Source organism: Rattus norvegicus, chromosome 5 (genome assembly GCF_036323735.1).
Source record: "Rattus norvegicus strain BN/NHsdMcwi chromosome 5, GRCr8, whole genome shotgun sequence".
Taxonomy (NCBI): Eukaryota; Metazoa; Chordata; class Mammalia; order Rodentia; family Muridae; genus Rattus; species Rattus norvegicus.
The window spans coordinates 106,771,347-106,796,322 of NC_086023.1; the positions used below are offsets into that span (position 1 = coordinate 106,771,347).

A 24,976-nucleotide genomic window follows, 5' to 3' on the forward strand; every position below is an offset into this window, starting at 1 on the left:
ACTCATTAGTTACTAAGGGAAGAGGAGTAGCTTACTTAAGGCAGAAAACAGATATCGTTAAATTAAAATAAGAACAGGTACAAGGGGATGGACAGAGAGGCATTAGGATTAAATATTGATGAAGTTTATGGCAAAAGTAAATACAATTTCAGGGCAGACGTAGTAGAGCTTTGAATAGTTTTATGGTTGACAGAGGCCCAGTTTCATAGATAAGGAGGCACATTCTCTTAATCTTCTGTAAACATAAAGGGAGGGCGGATTTACATCCAAACATGAAGATATGACTGTGAAGGATTATTACATATTTATATTGATGCAAGGGAGGCATGGAGGGGAAGGGCCTAGCAGTCATGGAAAGAAAGATGATAGGCAGGTAGGTAGGTGGGTGGGTAGGTAGGTAGATAGACAGAGGAACAGACGACAGACAACAAAAGCAAGAGAGAGCTGTGGAGAGGCTGGCACACAGGACTCAGAGCGAGAGACCCAGAGTCGAGCACGCAGCTTGTTAGTTGTAGGGCCTCAGCTGGGCTTGGCTAAACAAGCAAAGGATTCGGTCTCATTCAGAATTCATAGCCTCTCTGCAAAGGAAATGGTTCTATTGTTTTAAACGTATGGATAAGCAAACATAAATCCCAAGGAGGTTAAGCGGTTCATCTAAGATCACATGGCCACCCTAGTTCTACATGTGTTGGCTCTTATTATTGTAATCTTAGACAAAAGAATAATGGGTTTTGAAAAATGTTGTGTTCAGGGTTGACTCTGGGCCTAAACAGAAGTCTTGTTCGTCTCCTCCCCCCACTGTGTGTGTGTGTGTGTGTGTGTGTGTGTGTGTGTGTGTGAGTCTGTCTCTCTCTATATCTCTTTGTCTGTCCGTCTCATGAGACAGACTTTCATGACAGAGGAAAGTTTGGGCTAGCCTGTGACTCCCTCTGCCAGCCAGGTAGGCCTGGAGCTCTAAATCTTCCTGCCTCAGCATCCCAGAAGGTGGCAGTTGTGTGAATACCTAGAAGAAACATATTTCTCCCTGCATTACGCATGTCCAGGTCCACCCCACGGTAATAGAGACAGTGTTTGAGCATCACAGACTCTTGGCCCTTTCCAAGAAGGTCCTGTGGGCAGGTAAAGAAGCAAAGAAGCCCCTCTCGTTCATTCCATAAGAATCACTCTCTTTAATTGGGTCTCTTCATTGAAAACCTCTCCAAGGAAGGTAAATTCAGGGCTTCAGTGCCTGCTCATCTCTGCTGCTGGTCAACCTATGATTACAAACAGGTGCACATCCATGGATTCTAGCAACCACGGGTTGGTAATTTGGAAAGTAAGTAGTACCTGCATTGAGCAATATAAATTTTTCTCGTCATCATTTTTCTAAACAGCACAGTCCAACAACCACTTATGTAACAAGTTGTATTAGGTACAGGTAACTGAGAGACAATTGAAAATATAGCAGAGGTTTGCGTAGTTTTTATGCAAATACTAGGGCATTTTATGTGACTTATTTATTTTCCATTAACAGAGAAGCACAGTTGTGAGAGCTGCTGGGGATATCAGATATAAGCCAGCCTTTCATCTACAGAGAATGGGTGCCTGGTGTAAAGTGCCTGGTACAGTCTTACACAGCCAGGATGTGGACAGGCACTGCATCTCTGTAGGCTTGATCCCTGCCAATGCATGGTTCTGAGTACAACCAGTAAAGCTGTGAACATGGTATTAAATGTAACCTGATGCCCAGTCTCCTCCCAAACCACCAATTTTACTGGAATAAGAACTGTGTCTACATTATTTGGTTCACAAATTGAATACTTCATAGAAAGGCAACCAATCAACGTAACAGTCATAGCTTCAGCTCTCTTGACAGAATTCGGCTTCTCTTTGATTTCATAACCCATGTTTCTTTCCTACCTCCTGACAAGCTCACTGGAAAGCAAGCATGAGTTGAGGTTTTTGTAAGCTTAGGATCTAATCTTCACTCTTGTCCTATTCCAATTCCTACTGTGGTGATGAGCATCATGACCAAAAGCTATGTGGGGAGTAAAGGGTTTTTTTATTGTTGTTGTACTTGTTTTGTTGTTTTTTCACCTCACAGCTTACACACTATCACGAAGGGAAGTCAGGGCAGGAACTGAATCAGGAACCTGGAGGCAAGAACCGAAGCAAGGACCATGTAGGAGCACAACTACTGGCTTGATCCCCATGACTTGCTCAGCTTGCCTTCTTATACAGCCCAGAGCCATCTACCTAGCAGCGGCCCCACCCAGAGTGGGCTCCCCCCACCAGCAATCATTGATCAAAAAAAAAAAGTCCCACACACATGCCTGCAGGCCAATCTAATAGGGGCATTTTTTTTCCAATTGAAGTTCCCTCTTCCAAGATAACTCTATCTTGGGTCAAGTTGACAAGCAAGCAAACAACAAGAAACCCAACCACAACAGCTAACCATCATACCCTCCTAACCATATCAGAGCCATGTGCAGCAGACATTTTGTTGGATGTTGGCTTCTTAGGACAATACAGACACACACACACACACACACGCACACACACACACACTCACACACACAATTGTGCTTGTTGGGAAGAAAGCTAGAAAGACTTATGGACACATTCTAATGTAGAAGTTTCTATTGTTAAAATTAGCATGGGTTTACTTGTACTTAATGATCTCTTTGGATTCATGTCTCTGAAGCTAAAGTCACAAAAGTGATAAGAAGCAAGGGGCCCTTTTGTTGAACTGAAAAGTGCTGGCAAGATGGCTCTGCAAAGGTGCTTATTGTCGAGTTTGATGAACTGAGTTCCATAATCCCTGGAATCCACAATGTCAGACAGGAGTGAGTCTTACAAGTGTCCCTCTGAGATCTCTCTCTGTGTCTCTCTCTGTCTCTCTGTCTCTGTCTCTGTCTCCTTCACTCTCTCTCTCTCTCTCTCTCTCTCACACACACACACACACACACACACACACACACACACACACACACACACACACAAGAGTCACAACCCATTTCACAGTCTCATGCTGAAGCACAGAGCTAGTCCAATGAGGTGACTTCTAGATTTCTTCCCTTATTCATTCTTTTTCTCAGACAGATGTCATTGAGCAACTGTACCACTAAAAGCTTTGATGAGAAGCCCTTCAGAGAGGAAGAAGAGAATATGGAAAAGAAACTTTCTAAGGGACGTTAGATCACACACAACTCAGATCACAAGTCATTATTAAGGTTGAAGAGAATGCTTTTACTGAATGGAAAATGCAAGCAGTGCTAAGGCGAAGGCACAGTGTTTCATTTACTTAGATTTCCTTTTTATATGTAAATGTGTTCATACCCCTGCATGTGTGCACATGTGTATGTATATTGAGTTGTTACACCTGGCTCCGTGGCACAATGGTTAGCAGGATAAAACTTCTACACACTGAGTTGTATGTTTTAGGGCTGGGAATATATCTCAGTGGTAGAGCGCTTGCCTAGCATGTGCAAGTCTCTGAGTACAATTCCCAGGACCTCAAAAACAAACAAATACTTTAAAATTATTATTTTAAACATGAGTCACATTAAAAATATTTGGGAGGTGCTGACTCAATGAAGCCAAAGATGAACAGTGAATATAATTCACTCTTTGTTGCTAATTATCCCAAGAAGCACTAAGGTCTAAGAATCAGGATGTACTTTGGAGTCGGGCAGATACAAGTTCAAATTCAGTTTAAATTTAAATCTAAAACTCATCTGTATTTTCAGATCCCTTGATCCCTTGATCTGCGGGAGGAGATGATACCTACTTCAGAGTATGGCGCTGGGTGAGCTGGAGAGGAAGTGCTGTCTAGTTTTCTGATCCTCTCTGTCCTTGACTCTGGAAGGCCAGCAGGGCTCAGCAGGCTCCGGTAGCACCAAGAGGCAGTTGCAGCTGCCAGCAAGGGTATTCACTGCCAGAAGCTGCTAGTGCCAAGGAGGCCGAGTGTCCTGCAGTAAACTTTAAATGACTTTCCTCCATGCACACTGTTCCCCATCTGTCCAGAAGAGTCATCTCCCAAGGCATGCTTAAGTTAAATTACAGCTTAATTAAGTTGATTAAAACATTCAAGTGAAACATCACATGTAAAGCAGTTAATGAGAAGAGTTAGGTGACAGGGATATGGTTAGTATCTGGCCTTCTGATAATGTCAACATAGGTGATTGCTAGCTGGTCTGGTTAGGAGAGTCAACAGACTATCAGACCGTCTATGTACAGAAAGAATATGCTAAAACACTGATATACTAGGTCATCTGAAATATATGTCTTAATATATCAGGCCATTTCTTTATATATTAGACCACATCTCCATTTCTCCACAAGGAAACAGAGACCCTGACTGGTAGAAAGTTCCCCAAGGTCATATAGCCAGGGAACACATGCCAGATTTGGAACCTCTCTCTCAAGAACCCTTCTTCAGAATAATTCACCCATTCAACAAAAGCAAAACCAGCAAAAACTTCCTGATGATATTTAGGTAGGGAAATGGGAAACACGAGAAAAGCTAAGGTTAGGATTCTCAGCATATATTTGTAAGAGATCTTCATGTTAGTCATCAGAGTGAACTTTAAAACTGACACAAAAGACATAGGAAACTGGCAATCCACACAAGAAAAACCTAATTTGTCATAAGCATATGTTTCAAAGCAGATCCTCCCAATTAATCAGAGAAATGCAAATGAAAACTAATCAAAATTCTAGATTTCACCTGTGGAATTGGAAATCACCACAACATTTAATATTCAATACTGAAGAATGTAGCAGTGCAATAGAAACTTTAAAAAACTCAAAACCTCTAGTGTTAAGTTTCTTCTTTTATAGAAGCTCATACACAATCTGTCGTATCCTTTTAATTATAGCATTAGTGAAATAAAACAATAAATAATACAGCTTGATACAGCATGATAAAACTAAACAGTAGCTAACATATTTCAGGAAGAGGATGCGCTCTCAGTTGGCTAAGAAATTTTAAAACCACATTAAGTAATCTATAGTTAATATGATTTTTTTTAGGCATTATTAACACTGTATTTATTAAACCTGTTCTCAAGGAACAATGCTCATCAAAAGAGAAATTAGACACATGTGCAGAAGATCCATGTGGTTCTCAAATGACAAGCACGTTAATATGATTTTTAAATCATGTATGTCTAATATCCTTTCATTTTGTGTAAATATGTAGGTATACATGTACACAGATCAGTATATGTGCGAGTGCATATGCATGAGAAGTCTAGAGCATGCAAACAAAAGTGATGTTCAGATGGTGCAATGGAGAGATTAGAAGCTACTTCAGTCTTAGAAAATGAGAATGTTATTTTATCATCTGGTTAAAAAATGTAATTTAAAAGGTAAGTCTAATATTTAAAGTGTTCTCCTATGACTTCCTATTAGAATATTCTCTTAAAGTTGATGTGACTCAAAATTTTGCTGGGGGTAGAGTGGCTGTTGATGAGGGTCTTTTCTTCCACGGATAGGCTACATTAAACACCCTGGGAACATATTATCAAAGTTGCACATCACTGTCACACATGCTACCTTTTAACAAATCCACAGGCTGAAATGTATTTCTCACAATATAATCTATTGCATATTCAGAAAATCCCTTCTCAATGTAGCACACTCCCCCCAAATACTAGATAACCTCCTCAAACAAACGAAAATCTTCAAATGCAAGACAAGAACAATAAGTATTGAAATATGGTGTATGAGTTCCAGGACAGAAAGGGGAAAAACAAACTTAGGGGAAAAGGCAAAAAAAAGGGCAAGGAAAAATCATGAAAGGAAACAGCAAGGCCGACGATAGAAAGTATATAGGTATGACAGAAAAAAGTCGCATTCAGACACACTAAGCCTCCAGTTCTCAGAAAATGACTATCATCCTGGAAAAGAAACAAAATGTAACTGCATTCTGCATATGACAGACTTATAGGAAACAAAACAAGATGTGTGAAATCAAAGAATGGGAAAATTAAACCTGCCAAATGCCTCCAGGAAAGGTTAACACAACAATTCCATTCTCCCTTTTCAAAAGAGATTTATTATCCACCCCCTTCTCTCTCTCTCTCTCTCTCTCTCTCTCTCTCTCTCTCTCTCTCTCTCTCTCTCTCTCTCGTGTGTGTGTGTGTGTGTGTGTGTGTGTGTGTGTGTGCACGCCAGGAGAGGGTGACAGGTGTCCTCCTCTATCAGTCTCTGCCTGTCCCTCCAGAGGGTCTCTGCTTGACCCTGGGACTTGCATTTTTTTCCCACTAGGTTGCATGTCAGTAAATGCTAGCAGTGTCTGCCCTACTGGGAGTTGCAGTTAAAGGTGTGTGCTGGACAGTGAGCTTGTTACTTGGCTGCTTGGATCTGAAGTTCTGGACATACATAGCAAGAGTTTTTAACTTTTGAGCTGCTTCTCAACCTCCACAACCCAATACTTGGTGACAGTTAAGATGCAGATCTGTAACTGTCCAGTTCTATTAAAAAAAAAAAGGAGCAGGAGAGGAGAGGGAAGGAGAAGGAGAGAATGGTGGAAGGTAAATGCTTTTCTGCATTGCTGACCAACTCAGAGTTTAAACCAGAGAAAACCAGATTAAGGGGGAGGGTGTCAAATGTGGACTCAATACATTAAATATCCTTGACCTCTGGGGTCTTCCAAAAGGCCTCACTCATTGTAAAACACACCTATTACCAACTGGTTAATAGAAGAAAACAAAACAATAAAAACAGCAGTATGCTGCGCCTCTATGTAAACGAGTATATAACACTAGAAATTCTGGTTGATCAAGGATTTGTGACCCCTAAACTTTCCTTTTTGTTCAAAAGAGGCGATCACTTTTCACATCTGTGGAGAAATGTGTCCTTCCTAGCTTGGGCATGCACACCTACAATCCCAGTGCCCCAGGCACCTGAGCAGGATTGAGGTTGTCAGTTCATCCTAGGCGACACAGTGAGACTGGGAAGATATAAAGGAAGGGAGGGAGGGAGGAAAGAAATAAAAAAGAGAAACTTTGTTTAGCTAAGATGGATCTTGTCTTCCTTGATGTCTGTATATGAGCTTTACTGATTTATAGACTAGCTTTGGAAGGGCTTGAGTTCCCTAACACATTCTGAATCTTAAGCAAGCTCTGGGCTACACACGAGTGTTTATAAAAATTACTTATGATTTAATGAAAGAAATGCGAACTGTGTAAGAATATAGTGTTTTAATTCTAACTTCCCCCAGAACATAACTAACAGTTTCAACCGCAAAACCTGTGATCAACGTCCAGGAACAGAGAGGTCGACTAGAGCAAGGTGCTCCCAGATGACTAGAGTCCAGCGTCGCATTCTGTTGCTTTCGGTGTCTTTATTTGGATCACTCCCTTGATTAGAACTCAGCTGACTTGCTGTCGGATTAGCATGCCAAGTCTAAGAAGTTAAGTACCATGGACAGCTGCTTTCTGGGCCAGTGACAGCCTAGTACAGTGACACATCAAAACCAGGTCTCAGCAGCCAGGCACTCCCCCCAAATGTCTGCAGGTCCTGAAAAGAGATGGTTCTAACATGCTGTACCACTAACTGGCTAGGATGGTGCTTGGAGGACAGGGTCCCAGTCATTCTATGTCTTGATGCTTTAAACGGAAGTTACACTTAGTGCAGGTATTTCTGAGCCCCTTCTAAATGGTCTCCTTAATTCAAGCAAAATTCTGAGCAATAAAATGTCAGGACAAACACACACACACACACACACACACACACACACACACACACACACACACACAGCTTCACTGGAGTTGATAACACACAAGCAATAGTCACTGCACAACAGCTAGGTTTATGAATATTATAACATGGCAAATACACGGCAACCTGCTTAACCCAGTGAGCCACTAAAGCAATGCTTTACCCTTCAAGCAATGCTCTTATAAATTAAACTTGGAGCTTATTAAACTTATTCTGATTCACCGTTCCTTTAAGAATGAAACAATTAAAGAGGAGAACCAACATATACTGACCACCACACCACACTGTCAAAGACTATGCTAGCTGCTTAGCCTTTCGTTCATCATTTACCTACTTTCCCAATCTTTAGGAAATGAATGCTATTGATTTTGTTTTCAAAATGAAGAAGCTGAGGCTCAGAGAGCTTCAGTAATTTCTCTGATGCCACTAGGATTGTTACATGGATGGATCTTAAGCCACTTTCCTGATACCCGGGGAAGTCAGGAGATTACTCGGGGTACTTGTGAGACAGGTGTCAATGGGAGAGGAGATAGAATGAACTGGTAAAAAGGATTAAAAGTGAGTAACAGAACAGGAAGGGTTAGACTGAAGAGGGCAGAGCAGGGTAGAGGAGGGAATAGAGAGGAATTCGTGGCACTAAAAACATTTAAAAAAAGACATCAGAAACATAGTTCAGCATCCTATTATAAATAAACATACATTAAGGGATAAAGTAGAGTTACCCACAGCAGGCAACATCTCCACTAGACAACACGGGCTATTAAGGCAAAAGCCCCACACCAGGAATGAATTCTTTCTTTTGAAGTTGTTATTCAGAGAAGTCTCATAGACCCCCCCCCCAAACATCAAATGCTATTTCACATGCTCTTGGCTACCTCCAGAACCCACGTAAGACCCTACTTCTGAAGCCATCCTGCACTTGGAGTTGGAGAAATCCAACTGGCATTGATCTGGAAGATTTCTCTCTAGCTAGTGTTTACAGTGGTGGAAGATTCTAGGCATGCTACCCAGGGAGAAAACCCATCAGCAGTTTTAGTCATCGATGAACCCTGTAAGCTACAATAGTGACTGGCCTGGCAAGACATATGCACTGGTGTGATAAAGGCATGACTATCATGGGAGTAACCAACCTCTCTTTGAAAAATTGACTTGATTCTCCCTCCACAAGATGAAACCTATACCTGGCACTAATATCCAGCCAAGAGCCTGTGACTTAGATAAATGAAAGGCCCCAGAGGAGAACTTGCTGCTCTTATCTTATTTAATGTACAGAGTTTAGACCAGCTCCTAATGACATCATTATAGATTCTTATACCTGTAGATCAATATGTCTCTCAATCCTCATCTGAAAAGCTTCAATCTGCAATAGATAGTTACTAACACAGATACCCACAACTGGCCAAGGTACAGAGAATAAGAGACTGAAAATGCTCATTCCTAAAGGAACATATATCCTGTACCCCTTTCTTCCAAGGCTCAGGAATCATGGTGGAAGAGGGGACAGAAAGATTGTTAAGGGCCTGACGTAGTAGATGTCTATAAGAAAACTTATCTTCTGAACACAGCAAGGCAGTTGCACAAACGAATGCCCAGCTGTTGTGATAGCATGCAAAAGACCTGTGCAAACTCAAGCCAGACTAAATCTCACTGTAAAGAGGGGAGGTGGCCATGACTTGGTGCTGTTGGAAACTGCTAGCTGCTGCGAGAAGGAGAAGAGACAGGAGGGAATTTTTCTAAGAAAAACTTTGATAAGTTGATTACTATTCAGTGGAAGGCCACACATTCAAGAATATTTGGGCAGCACAAATTGGTCTTTAAATATTAAAAATAAGGACACAAATTTGGGTAGGTAATAGACGGGGGCAGAACTGAGAAAAGCTGCAGTAATATGATCAAAATACATCGTATGAGACTCAAAGAACTAATTAAAAAAACCCTTTTCTGTCTGGCTTCTGTATCATATAATGGCACAATGAGACAGTTTAAAAGAGAATAATGGGATCATCAAAGAAAATCTTAAAATAAACAAACACACACAAAACCTGAAGAAAGCACACGGGGAAGCAACCTTTTATGGAAAGAATTCTTGTTCCTCCATGTATACAGTCTATTGCCTCCTGGCACAATCTATTAGTCACTATGGAACCGAATTAAGATTTCCAGCACCCTTATTGAAATAAGTCATTTGAAAGCTATTTCACCATGTTGAGCCCAGAAGAACTGATGATTCTATAGCAAGAACCGACTGATGATCTGTGTGAGGTTGTCTAAAAAGTGTTTTCTCTACTTTCTCAAATTCTCCTGCCCCATAATTGCAAAAACTAAGCAGTGAAGCTTACAGGAAAACATGCCGGTACTTGCTCTCTGGGTGTTTGTACAGTGCCGTCCTGCCTACTGAGATGAGTGTGGGATACAGTCAGTGTAGGGATTCTCTTTCTATGTCCAGATGACAACAGAGCACTGTTTCCTGCAGAAGAAATGTGCTATTCCAGTCAAAGTGAGCTCAGCACACCAGAAGGAAAGTGGCTATACTCAAGCCAGCCCATCTGAGACATCTGTGCTCGGAGCCCGGAGCAACATCTATCAGATTCTGGAACCAGGAATGTGATAAGGATTGTGGTCACTTCAAAGTTTCAGCAGTGAGTAAAACAAAACAAAACAAAACAAAACAAACAACAAACAAACAAACAAACAAAACACCAACAAGACATAGTTTCTTGAAGGGAGTCAGGTTCTTATGAACCACCCCACTTGAAAATGTATGATAGTACTCAAGCCAGATAGAGTTCTGCCATGGGAGAAACCATCTTCTCCAATTAGATACCCTATGCTAAAAGGAACGATGATTGACCGGATGGAATAAATTAAAACTGTGTACTGTGAAAGAACAATAAGAGAATAAGCACACATGGAAATATTTAAGAGTAGCTTTATGATAAATTTATGTATACTTAAGACTTCTCAAATTAAAACTAAGACAGAATTAAGAATAAAATTATGGACATGAAAAAGGAATGTCAGCCGGAATCACTGACTTATAAATGATCAGTAAAGTGAAATGACAATAATCTAGTTAAGCAGGTAAGAACTCTGCCAGGTCTCCTTTACTGAGGACGTTATAGTTGACTGAGTTCTCTCTGTAGCCTGCTTTTAAAGCTATTTCCCGGCTGCATTCCTACCCCCACTAAAATCAGAATACAAACTCCATAAGTTCCAATGTTTGCAAATGCAGCCAGCACAATTTCCAACAAAGTATATGCGTATGTAAAGAAAGCCCATGGTAGGAAAAAAGAAAAAGAAAAAGATCCCAAGGCACAGAGTTCCTCCAGACTTTCCACTGTTGATGTGCCTGGGGTATTTCTAAAGTGCCAGATCACCTCCTTGCTTCTCAAAAATATGGCTTTTCCTGAGAACCGTCCAGTACTCTGAAATAGACCACAGACTAGTAAGCAAATCATTCAGATAGACCTGAGGAGAGGTTGAGGGTCATCCTTTTTGTTACTAAGGTAGAACACAGAGCATAAAGAATGTCTCTGTCAAATGCCATGAAGGGTATGTCCTCAGCTGACACAAGTGAATGCATGCTTGCTGCATATTGTGCTAAACAGCTCTAGAAACTGCAGTTTTCAATGAGCACACACTGAAATAAATGTTAAAATAAACATATAGCGCAAACATGCCATGGATCAGAGAAAAGTAAAGGTGCTTGTTACAAAAGCCTGGTGACCAGAGTTTGTTTCCTTAAACCCTCATATAGATGAAAGAAATGAACTCAACAAAATTGCCCTCTGATTGATACATATGGTGTGGAACATTCACCCTCCCCATATCATGTATATGTACATGGTAACAATAATTAAAACATTTTCCTTTGCATGTTTTGTACATATTCTATCTCCTGTTTACATAAATATCATTAGTGATTTTTTTTCACTCGGTTTCTACTCTGTGGCTACTACAAAGATCAATGATCATCAAACTAGACCATAAAGGAATTATGTACATTTAACCAAAATAATGTCATTTTCTTCTTCTTTTTGTGATCAAATATCCTACTGCTGCTCCAACATCTGCTTTTAATATTAGTGAGGATTTTTCCCCCTTGCAAACATGAAAAGTTTCTGTATGTACTTGGGTTTTCCCATTTAAAATCGTATTCAGAGGTGACATTTTTATAGTTGGAATATAAATCAGAAGGCTGCATTAATTATGAAACCACATTAAAATTCTCTGATGCTGTTCAACTATTGTTTTCCTTTCAAATTTACATTTTTAGGTCAATTTCTTTTAAACTCTTTGCAAATCTGCCTCCCAATTAAGCAACGTTACCTCCAATTCTCCTGTGAAAGTATACTGGGTCATGTTTATTCTGCTGTGCAAAAGGGCTGCTGCAATACAGAAGCAGGCTGGCCAGTGACTTCCTCTACAGTGGACACTGATTCGTTTCAAATAATATCACACGGGTCAAGAAAAACAGGCATAGATCTGGGGGTGTGACTCAGTCTCGGGGTGCTTGCCTAGTGATGTGGGAGGCACTTGGGTTTAATCCCCAGAACCATAAGATAAAACTGATTTAAAGAGAAAAGGAAAAATAACTCCAGCCAGGACAATGAAGCCAAACTGCAGTGTAAGCCCAGGCTGCTGCTGAAGGATACAGCTCTTATAAAGCAAACTTTCTCCCCTAGATATCGCTAAAGAGATGGCTCTTGATCACTGTCATATGCTTACCTAAAAAACAAAACCCTGTCACTTGCTAAGAATACGCCCATCAAAATTAAACCACTCTCAAAAATCTCTGGGTCCATTTTCCAAAATGCAAGCCAATGCTGAGTCTGCCATGGGATGCTTATGTAACCTATATTTACATTGTTTTCTTTTTTTAAACTCTACACTAGCTTGGAAACTTGGTAGACATATAGAAGAATGTCCAGCAAATTATATTTTCTAGTGTCACTTTGATTGGCTCTCACAAAACTGCAGAATGCAAATCTATTACTCACTATAGCCCAAAGATCATCGTAGTTAAAACAAAACAAAACAACCGCTCCCCCCTCAAAAAAAACAGAACAAGCTGAGGCTTGCCCAAACATCTGCATTCAGAACCAGGCTAAGAAAATGGTTAGGTAAAGACACTTCCACCCACCTTGGCTTGGGCTTCTGACACTGTCACCTTGACAACTTTATTGCGATTTATCATTTGCTTCACCCATCTCTCTACTTGGACGTTGAACTTCATGAAAACCACATAGGCGAAATAAGCTGTTAAGAGGAGTAAGCTTTCCCACCACATGATAACGTTATCCAGGAAAAATATGATCAACATGATCAAATCAACGATGTAGAAGGACACATCCCGAAAGAGCGGCCACCAGGTCAGGTTTAAGATTTCTCTAGAAAACAGAGCACACATGCCAATAACAAAGAGGATATTGAACACGGCGGAACCTACGATGGTGCCAATGCCCACGTTGCTGTGCGCAATGAAAACCCCTATGAGAGATGTGAAAAGTTCTGGGGCTGACCCGCCTGCGGCCATGAAGGTGGCTCCGGCCACATCATCAGAGATTCCCAGTTTTTCAGTGATGACAGTTAGAGAAGGAACAAAGAACTCATCACAGACGATGGCTAAGGCTATGAACATATAGATCATTCCGATGACATGGAGAATGATGGCACCTTTCCTTCGCTCCTCCAGGGAAAAGACATCCTTTGGGTAGTCTCCCTGGGCGTGATCAGTACCGTTCTCAGATCGGTCTTCCTGAGAAGCAGGTGGCTGTGGGGTGTAATCTCGAATCTTGTCATTTAAGTCTAAGAGAGTTCTTTGACGGTGACCGGGTGCTGCCCTAGGGCCCGTCACATCACTGGCTTCTCCTCTGTTGTTCTGAGAGTATGTCTCAGTAAAGGCACTGATTGAAAACGGGACAGTGCTCACGGCTACCAGGCCCATGACAAGGCCAATGACTCGAATTAGCTTCAGTTTTTTCCTGGTATTATAATGTCTCCTGCAGCCAGATGGTGACTCATGGGAACACCATTCCTGCAGGAGCCTGACTGTGGCGCTTTGATGGAGATCCATCTTGGATCTTCTGGTGGATATGGTGGTCTTCACACTTCAGACTCACACAGACGGCTCTGTCATGCTGCTCCTTGCTTCCCAGTGGATGGTGCTTATGGGGCTCTTCTACAATTGGGAATCTTTACTCTTCACAGGAAACTATCACCACCTGAACTTAAATAAGAACAATGGTAAGTAAGTCACATAAAGGTAACTTTGCAGACATGATGAAGTCTTGTCCTATAGTCTGTGTTCATGGGTAAGCTACTTAAGTTCCAGGAGCCTTGGTTTCCTTCATTGATTTTATAAAACTTTCCCTCAATTTTAATCATGTGTGTCTGTGTGTGGGTATGTGCACATGGGAGTGCAGGTGCCCTTGGGGTCCAGAAAAGGCCTTAGGGTCACCTAAAGCTAGAGGTATAGGCAGTTGAGATCCAACCAACTTGGATGTTGGGAACCAGACTTTGGTTCTTTGCAAGAGCAGAGTGTTCTTATGTATGTATCTGCATATATATTTGCAAGTATGCTTAACTTCTAAACCATTTCTTCAGCCCTGGGTTTCCTAATTGTAAAACTGGTCAAAAGGACTAGAGTGAAATACTTACTTAGCTTGGAACCCTGGGTTTACTCTCTAGACACAGACACACACAGACACACAGACACACAGACACACAGACACACACACACACACACACAGAGAGAGAGAGAGAGAGAGAGAGAGAGAGAGAGAGAGAAAGAGAGAGAGAGATTGATTAAATGTCATAGGCAAAGAAAGTCCTCGTCAACCAGAATTGCTTTGTGTATGCACACACATACTTGCACACACATGCACTGAGGCTCCCATCCAGAGCCTCAAACACTCCAGACAATAACTCTGTCACTGAACTACAACCTCATAAATTGCTTTAAGATGAGTTTAAAACATGAGGAGCACTTGGAAGAGGTGGTATCTAGAATGGACATATGAATAAACCAAGTTAATATTTCAACAAATCTGATGTTAGGTTCAGACAGCTGAGGTGCATATAAGTATGAAAAATTTATAAACAAAAGTCGATTTATCCATTTGAAGTCACGCAACCATCTTCCAGTGCTAAAATGGTCCCACTCCCTTCGGAACTAAGTTCTTGACAACTGACCATTATCCATTATGTTTTCTTCTAGAACAATTATGTAATTCAGAGCATGTTCTGATTGAACCTGTCATTTGGAAAGAGGTGGATTTGGGAGAAGGTAATACCGTCTCCCCCCTTTAATATAAAAATCATAGGATATTATTTTTTTATGAAAGTGACTCATATTAGATACAGAAAACCTGCTGTTCAAATATTTAAGTTTATAAAAACAATGTCCTGGCAACACAAACAAGCTGCTGTTTTCTTAAAGCATCTAAACTGTTTTCAGCAGGAGCTTCAAAACAACAACCAAATCCTTTAGTCTTATTTTCAAAAGCTCAAACAAAGCTCAAGGCAGTGACATGACCAGGAGGCTATTTAGAGACACCAAGCGTGTATTTCGTAAACAACATGCAAGTTGCAGCAACACCTCCGTCCACAAAATCCTCCCCCAGTAGCCCCAACACCTATCCTTTATGCCAGATATGCAAAGCAGAGTTTTGATTCGCTATTGCACGGAAGAGGTGGGTAAAGTACCCCGCAGGACTGCCGCTACAGTCAAGGTTCCCTTTCTAAATAAGCCTTTACATTTCCTGTTATTTTCTTTTTCGATGCCAAAGATTTCATTTTAGGAGCATTCTCCGAGATCACCTCAGGTATAAAATAAGCTAATTAAACACACGCCACTTACACGCTGGGATTAGCTGGAGCAGAGTAAGACTACCAGTCAACACAGGCTGAGTTGCAGCTGCTCCTCAGATAACCCTAGTCCATCGAAGCTGCCTGCCTGCAGATGTCTAAGCTTAGCACCCGTGAGTGATTAAGCGACTCACAGTGCTATACGGATTGTCACAGTGCTGGGTCAAGGCTAGCCTGGGTTGGACTCCCAAGGTGCAAGATCAGCTCCAAGGCAAGCTATGAAAACCCACTGCTCTGTTCTTTGGGATGTGCCCCCAGCCGCGCCCCAACTTTGCTTTGCATGATCTTAAACTTTTCCCATGGAAGGTCATTAAGAAAATAAAACGAAAGGGTAGCCACTCCACCTGCTAACCTGGAGCTGCGACGCCTTTGGCTTGGTGCTTGTGCTCTGGTTCTCCCCCGAATAGCTTGTGTGTGTCTGGGGAAGGAGCGCGCCTTTGCGCATCCCCTCCTAAGTCAGGCTCTTGCGGGTTCCCTCCCTCCGAGAGCCTGGGTGGGCCATGCCGGGGCTGGCAACCCGCGCCCCCGAGCGGAGAGTTGGCTAACTCAGAGCTGGGCCTGGGGTGCCACATTCACCACGGGGCCACCTGTGAGTCTGAGGCGCAGCAGCGCGGTGCGCGCGACCCACCCGGGGACCAGCGGCTCAGCGGCTCAGCGGCTCAGCGGCTGCAGAGCTGGAGACCCGGAGACCCGCACTTACCAGCACCGGTGAGCAAGGCTCCCACGCCTGGCCGTTCGGGCCGCTCTTACGCCTCCTGAGGCCAGGGCCCAGGCTCGCGCTGGACGCCGCCTTCGCTGGCCGAAGCTGGGCTCGCGAGGACACTGAGCAGCGGGCGAGCGGTGGCGAGCCAGGCTGGCGGATGCCGCTGGGCCCCTCCCTCTCGGCGGCGCGGGAGTAGCCGCAGCTCGGCGCCCTCCCGCCTTGCGCGCCTCCTGCGCGGGCCACGCCCGCCGCCGCCTGCTGCCAGATTTCTCCGCAGTGGGGACCAGGTCAGGGTGTGCAAGCAGGCAAGGGCACAAAGGAGAAATCGTACAGGTCCTTGCTGTACCTGCTTCCCAAAGCCCAAAAGTGCTATCAAGTTTGGGGTCACCAATAGTCCTCTCCAATTATCAGCAGGAATAGTGGGCTGTCTGTATAGTGTAAAGGTGGGAAAGGTGGTCTTCAGAAAGGTACAGGCCGTGGGGACAAGGTTCTTGGCCTCGGCGGGAATTCTAGTTTGCAGAAATGAGACACTGAAGGGTCTTTAGTCTAGCAAGGAAACTCTTTATTATCAGTATAATAATACTACCCAAGATACTGTGTCACTTGGTGTTCCTGACAGGCCTCATGTTTTTGCCTCAGGATTCCCAACCTAGTGCTTCTTCCTGCCTTATTTTAAAAGGTGTCCTTAACCAGGAGAAACCGAGTCCAGCTCCCTGGGGATCAAGATAAGAGTATGGGCCACCTTATGAACAATAATGCCAAGCAACCAGAGCTTCCAGGAACTAAGCCACTACCTAAAGACTATACATGGACTGACCCTGGACTCTGGACTCTGACCTCATAGGTAGCAATGAATATTCTAGTAAGATCACCAGTGGAAGGGGAAGCCCTTGGTCCTGCTAAGACTGAACTCCCAGTGAAATGTGATTGTTGGGGGGAGGGCGGCAATGGGGGGAGGATGGGGAGGGGAACCCATAAAGAAGGGGAGGGGGAGGGATTAGGGGGATGATTGCCCGGAAACCGGGAAAGGGAATAACACTCGAAATGTAAATAAGAAATACTCAAGTTAATAAAAAAAAAAAAGAGTATGGGCCAATGAGTAGAAGATGGGACAAACTATTTGTTGAGGGAAATTTTATATGCATATAAACTTGATAGACAAGGAGAATCCAGCCTGGGAAATGTTAGAGGTTTTCTGTGCCTTTGGGCCCCTTCTTGAGCTCCATCTTTTTGGCTCTGCAGCTCATCAGAGGTTTACTCAGACCTCTGGGGTGGTCTTGCTAAGTCGAAAGAAGCCTCGGGAACCTAGAGACTTTCATTTTCATCGGACATTCAAGACTATTGCCTTACTGATAGACTTAAATTTTCATTTTGAACGTCAGGGGTGAATTTGAAAAGAAAACAAACCTTTGTTTTTTGTTTTGGGACATACACACAGATGCAAGAAAAGAACACAGAAAGCTTTTGGGGTAACAAAATTGACTCCTGGCAAGTTGTATTTTATACTTGCCCCCTTTCCCAGTGCCCCTCTTCATGAAACAAATTTCAAACGGCACATCATCTCATTCACAAACACTAAGGAGAAGGAAGGAAACAGGTAACCAATACTAATGTTGTCTTAAGAAAGACTCCAGAAATGACCCAGTTAGGCTCATATTCATCATGAGTCAACCTGAACATCAGGAGATCATTACAATGGCTTCAGGTCATCAGCAGCCATTCACGATGTTTCCAAAACAACACAACTGATTGGTAACTGTTGATGACAGAGAGGGACCCAAGTCATATTGCAAAAACACTTGCAGAATGAGAGCAATCACGGATTTCTTCTACCTTTCTGTACAAAGGGAACCTGAGGGTACCCTCCTTCCGCTTCTGCTTCCCTTGTTTTTGACCTTATGGACTGAGAAATCCCCATCTGTCTCAGGCTGCAGATGCTAAGAACAAGGAAATAGGAACAGCCTGTACAGGTTCTGCTAAAGAGAAAACAAACTGGGCATGATGGCCGTAGCCTGTAATTCCAGGGCTGTGTAGCAGTTTTCTCTGACATTCATAACCTTCACCTTAGTTGGAAATTTAAAACAGAGATATGAAAAGGAAGGCTAAAAACAAACACATAAACAAACCAAAAAAAAAAAAAAAACAGGATATTTTAAGACAGGATGCTTACAGGAAAGTGAAACAACTGGGTATTTAGAGGGGAAGTGAAATATTCCATCTTGCTCAGAGACAGCTAATGGCCTTAAGACACAAAGCAAACAACCCAAAGTTTCTTCAGGAAGTCCCTGAAATTGACAAGATTGACTAACCACCTCCCTTCCCAAGAATATATAAACAGTAAAGACTGCTCAGTCACTTTCAGACCAACTGAGGAAAGACTCACAGGACAAGCTCCAAGGAAATATCTCAGACAAGATTAGCTGCTTAGAAAGAAGCTTCAGCTAGGCTACCACCTGAAGAGGCAGAAATTAGCCAAGCATCTTGGAAGACACACAGGTCTGCTTCAGTGCCTTGAAGAAACAGAGACCAGCCAAGCTGCTTGGAAGAGATTCAGACCAAGTGAGTGATAAACACCCTCCAACCTGTTGAACTGCCTTCATGCTATAGAGTATGGTCCAGGTATCTATCGTTAGTGAACTGTCACCCATGGTGTTATGGGCTTCTGATATGTTGCTGTGTTTGAATCATTTCTTTTCCTGAAATTAACCCCTTGTCTATATTCCTGTAAGTAACCCCAGTAAAGCTCATTGTGTCACCAAGTTGGACTTTGGTGGTATCTGTACTTGTTCTATCATTGGTTTCCTATCTGAGGCCAATTGCTGTTTGTTCATGGCTGCCCAGGAATAGTGCCACACAACACTTAAACCTCAGGAGGCAGAGAGGCAAGTGGATCTTTGTGTCGGATGAGTTGCGAGTTTCTGTGTTAACTACTGTCAGACACACAAAGAAACTTCTGAGTAGGTCTTAGAGCTGCGTTCATCTGTGAGTATAGAGATGTAAATTTAGAAAGCAGTTTGACACTCATTTTAGCGGAATAATAATGGTGGGTTTACACCTAGGGCTTACGAGCTCTTCAACCGTGGTCTTTCATCTAGATTTACAGCACCGGGCAGGTACTTCCTCCTGTAGAGGAGGCCTTAAATCCCATCAGAAAGCTACTGCTTACCTCCACAATATTTGTACCACTACTGCACACATGGGCATGACTTGCCACACTGATCATCATTGTAGTTCAAAGTTCATGGCCAGACAAGACTGTTGATATTTTCTTGCAAAGCACCTTCAAGTGTTATGAGAGCTATCTAGCAATGAGGAAGCTTCCTGGTCATTACCATTTGATTTCTCCAAGTCCTATGACAGAAACGTATGTTGTCTTCAGCAGTAGGGTCTTACCATAAAATTCTGGTGAGCCACTACATGGCAATAGCCTTTATTTTTTCAGCAGTCACTGTAACACGTCTGACAGATAACTGGAGAGGGAATATAAACAACTTGGGACTGTATTTTTCAATTGGCAAGATATTTTTTAAAGCAACCATCTCTAGTGTCATAGAAATGACTAGCAACCTTTAAAATATCTTTTGATTTAATAATGTAAAAGCAAAGCAAATCAGAAAAAAAAAACAAAAATCAAAGCTGTGGTAAATCATTAGAAAGTGGAGGTGAACAGAGCAGAGTCGGTTTAACTGCCTTTTTCCTCATTCTCCCTCCCTCACACCCCTCTTTTCTGCCCACTTTTTATTACAGTTTCTAGCATCCATGTTACCGAAAGCAGCAGGCTGTGAGGCCACATGAAAAGGACGTAGGGATCCCAGCATTAGCAGTTTCTGGGGCTTTCCATAGGCTGAAGATGAAAATCCCCTGCTAAGAGTTTGCAGTGTCCAGACCACAGACCTGACATTTTCCCCCCTTTAGGAGCTTCTGAAGTCATGAATCTGTCCGTGCATTTCAACCAGCAGGAGATGATGTATCTGTGAGGTGGAAAAGCAGCTGCAGTCAAGTGTTACTTAAGGCCAATCAGGAAGGAGTAGCTTGCTCTGTGGTAACATGAGACTCAGAGATCACAGTGGCCTAAAACACAAAGGCTTGCCCTTGCACAACTGACCATGGTGAATTTTGCTGTGTCACGCTTGTTCCGGGTTGCAGGCTGTCCTTCTAAGTGGGCACACTGCAGTTTACAGTCATGGGACACATGGATTAGCTTCTTTTATGGCTTCAGCTTTTAAGGCAGCCACTTGCCATGGCTGCTCACTACTTATTGGCTGAAGCCAACCACGTGACCAACCTAAGGTCACGAGCGCAAAGAAACAGTAATTCTGCATGCTTGGAAGAATTGGAGAGGTGTTGTCGCCAGCACTTGTGACTGTCACATCGGGCGATAGGTGTGAGAATAAAGAACCTAACATCTTAAGCATTAACCGGATTTTTCACTGGAAAACAGCTTTTATTTATCTTTTCACTGTACTAGATTTTTATCACTACAATTCTCATTTTGTAGATGAAAAAAATGAAGATTTTTGTATGATTAAGTAATTTGCTCAACATCAAACAGCCTCCACTTGAGTCCAACATTGTCTCCAAAGTCAGAGTTCTTGGCAGTATTGCTCACGGAATATGACAGGGTTGGTGACATTTCCTATTGAAACGACATGCTAGGGCATGTTTAGATGCATTTCTGCTACCACTAGTCAGTCCGCAGACAGCAACGGTCTGCTTCGTAAAAGAAACTAGTATGCTTGTTTAAAAATCATGGGTTATGTATTAGAACGGAGTCCGGCACGCTGCGAAGACATTCTCCTTGGGTCCCTACCCTGAGCTGCCTTTTCTTTCTTTTGTTCTTGGTGGTGGGTTTTGGTTTATTTTCTTTGTCTGTGGCCTCAGTCGTCTGGTTGTATGAGAACCACAACAGTGAACATTGTGGAGTTGAGGGTCAACTTTCGGATTCTTTCCCTTTTATATCTCAGTAGCACATATGCGCCCATCCCAAAGATGGTTTTCATCTGCTGATTAGATATTGAGTGAGGAGAAATGATGAATGGCTATTATTTTTACAACAGGAACAGGAATTTTTCTGCCTTTTAAATGCCCAGGAAGGTAAAAGTCAGCATCTTCTTGCAAGCCTGGCTTAGCCTCGTGGCTTCTGAGTACCAATGCTAAGGCCAGGGCCCAGAGGCGGGCAGAAGTAAGTCTATTGATTTCAGCAGTGATTTGGAGTCTAAAGTCTTGGCTGTCTTCCTGGTTCCAGTGGGGACTTCTTGAGTGACCTCCAGGATGGAGCCACATTGGCAAGGAGCTACAGACAACACCAGTGAGACTGCCTGGAGTGGAGCAGACTGATTAAAATATGTGCGTCTGCTGCCTCCTTCCGATGTGCCATTTGTGGTTTACTGAACTCCAGTTCAGAACCTGAACCTAAAATGAAAGTCACAGTTCAGAGTCACAGGCCTTAGTCTCAAGACTAAGTCATCAAGAGTTCCGTACAGCCTTTGGCTCTTGGTTGCTGGCCCAAAATACTTGTGTTGTTTAAGTCATAGCATTGGAACAAGTAGCACTAACCATTTCCCAAGGCTGAGGGTGTCAAGTTGTATAGGTGGAGTACAGCACCTGCTTCTAAAACTTTAAACTGCCGACGTGTGGTGGGGCTTGTGAGGGTGAAGCTTTCCACACCAGTCCATGTTCACAGGCCTCTGCCTCTACTCTGGGACCAGTCAAAGAGGCTGAATGGCTGGGTTTGTTCACCTTCTCCACAGCACCTTCCTTGGCAGCAATGACAGCCTCTCTCCCACCGGACGCTCTTCTGTCTATTCCTCAGTTGATTGGGAATCAAAATGCTAAGGCAAGTGACAAAGACTCTTATAGTTCTACAGATAGGAATGCAAGGACTGCACTGAGAAACATCCGTTTCCCACCCCCCCTCCTTCATTCCAGACCCACTGTCATATTTACTGTATTTCTTTGCTTACTGGAACACAGCCCAGTATGTCTTCTAAGGGAGGTAGGAAGAAAAATGTTGTGTCCACAAGCCTTGCACGGCTAACTGTAAATTTGGGGGTTAGAATGGGCCTTTTCTGGAAATGTTGAGTTGGTATTTTTTGTTTGTTTTTTGTTTTGTTTTTGTTTTGGGGTTTGCTTTGTTGTTGTTTTTTTTGAAACAGGGTCTTCCTAGGTAGCTCAGGCTGATGTTGAACTTGAGTGTTACCTGCCAGCATCCTGTGAGTGTTAGTACATGAGCTACTGAGTGAGCACACAAGCTTTTTCAAGGTGTTTCTTCACTGCTATTGGATGTCTTGTTACCGAAGAGAAAGCTGGTGTCATATGGACTCCTGGTGATTTCTGATGGGATCTGCTTTGCCTTTAGTATGATTTTTAAATTTTTATATTCATGGTGCGCTAAAATCTCATGATATTATGTCTTGGGGTGAGTCAGGTAAGTATATTTAAATTTATTTTTTTCAATAAAAAATAAATTTTTCATACAGTATATTCTGATTCTGGTGTTCCTCTTCAAACTCTTTCCAAATCCTCCCTACCTCTCCACCCACCTAAACAACAGGCATCTAAAGAAAAAACAAGATAAAATTAAAAAAGGAACAAAACTGAATAGAACAAAAACAAACAAGTTAACAGAAAAACAAGGAACCAAAGCAAAAGCACAAGGAACTCATCTAGAGACACAGACACACATTGTACAGAGAAATCCCCTAAGAGCATCAGAACTATAATATATAAGGAAAAGATCTATAGAATATGTTTAAAAAGTTTAATAATATTCAGAAAAAGCATCGTGAAGCAAACAAATAAAAAAAAAAAAAAACCAAACCAAACCAAAACCAGGAAATACCATAACCAGTGAGTCGGTTTCCTGCTCTCTATTTCCTGCTGGGCATGGGGTCTACATTTAAAAGTGGTTTGTATGCCCAGTGAGACTCCATTGGAGAAAACTGATCTTTCATTGCCCAGTGGTTATCAATTGGAGATAGCTTCAGGGTTCAGGATGGGGGTTTATGTCCACTTCCCTTCTCAGCACTGGGCCCCCATCTGGGTATTCCTGTGCAGGTCCTGTGTATGCTGCCACGCTGAATTCATGTGTGCCAGCCCTGCTGTGTTTAGAGTGCCTTATTTCCTAGGTTTTTTCCCCAATTCCCTGGCTCTTACAATCTTTCTGCCTTTACGTCTGCAGGGTTCCTTGTGCCCTAGAGTGAGGTATTTGATGGAGACAGCCCATTTAGGACCAAGTATTATAAAATCTTCCCCTTATCTGCACCAGCTGTGGGTCTCTGTGTTACTGCAGGAGGGACCTTCTCTGATGATGTCTGAGTATGATGACTACACTGGTTTGAGTGTAGTAGAATGCCCTTAGGAGTCATTCTGTTGTTATGTTTCTTTAGGAGAACAGCGGTATTTGGTTTTGCCCTAGATCCCTGGCCTACTAGACCAGGTTCTTGGCCACCTGAGAAGGGTCAGAGATGGGTTCCATCTTATCGAGTGGGCCTTAAGTGCTGTCGGATAATTGACTGGTCAGTTCCAGAAGCTTTGTGTCACTATCTCTCTAGCACATCTTGTATTCACCATTGTGAATGAAAGGTGGGTTGGTGTTTACCTTTCTCCTTTGGTGGTGTGAAGAGTAACTTCTAGTAGAGGTGAAGGCTCTGGGTAGGCACCAGCTCAACTTTTGTAATTCCATTTAAATCACCTTCATATTAGCATGTATTTTAGAAAGCTTCTACTGTTCCCCATATGACCCCTCAAGTGGCCATTTGTTTTAGCTACTTCTTCCTGAATTCTGTTCCTCACTCTCTTCTTCCCTCTCCTACTCTATTTGATCCTCTGTACTCCCTGTCCATCCATAATGGCCTATTCTATTTCCTCTTCCTAGGGAGATCCAGTTCTCCCTTCTAGTCCCTTGCTCTATAATCAACCTGTGGTAATATGGACTGGAGCCTGTTTATCAATGTTTTAGCAGGTAACATCCACATATAATGCATGCCTAATCTGTCTTTTAGGGTCTAGGTTACCTCCCTCAGGATGGTTTTTTTTTCTAGCAACATCCATTTACCTGTGAATTTCATGGTTTCTTTTTTTCTAGCAGCTGAGTAACAGTCTATTGTGTAAATGTTCCACATTTTCTTTACTCATTAAATTGTTGACAGATATCTAGTCTGCTTCCAGTTCCTGTTTATTATGAATAGAGCATAGCTCATGGTTGAGCAAGTAACTCTGTAGTAGGATGTAGACTCCTTTGAGTATATGCCCAAGATCTGGTATAGGTGGACTTTGAGATATATTGTCTTTCAGTCTGCTTATATGGTAGGTTACATTTATTGATTTACATAAGTTGAACCATCCTTTTATCTCTGGGATGAAGATTACTTGATCATGGTGAATGGTCTTTTTAATTGCTCTTTGATTCCATTTCCCAGTATTTTATTGAGAGTTTTTGCATCTGTGTTCATAAGGGAAATTGGTTTGTAATTATCTTTCTTTAGTTGAGTCTTTATGTAGTTCGAGTATCAGGGTAATAACTATGGCCTCATAATGCAAATTGCAAAGCATTCCTTCTGTTTCTATTTTGTTGGATAATTTGAGAAGTATTGGTGTTAATTCTTTTTCAAAAATATGGTAGGATTTTATGCTAAAATCACCTGGCCCTGGGCTTTTTGTTGTCTGGGACACTTTTAATGACTGCTTCTATCTCAC

General features: G+C 42.4%; 1 protein-coding gene across 10 annotated transcripts in view; it reads right to left on the minus strand.

The window, feature by feature from the left end:
* Window positions 1-16,464, minus strand: part of Slc24a2 (solute carrier family 24 member 2) — a 243,944-nt gene extending 227,480 nt beyond the window's left edge. For 2 of the 10 annotated variants that reach the window (XM_063288507.1, XM_063288501.1), the window contains exons 1-2: window positions 16,277-16,463; window positions 12,851-13,936 (exon numbers count right to left, since the gene is read on the minus strand). In XM_063288507.1, the coding sequence (XP_063144577.1) occupies window positions 12,851-13,783 (933 nt within the window). In that variant the 5' untranslated portion in view covers window positions 13,784-13,936; window positions 16,277-16,463. 10 annotated transcript variants of the gene reach the window in all.
* Window positions 16,465-24,976: the final 8,512 nt, after the last annotated feature.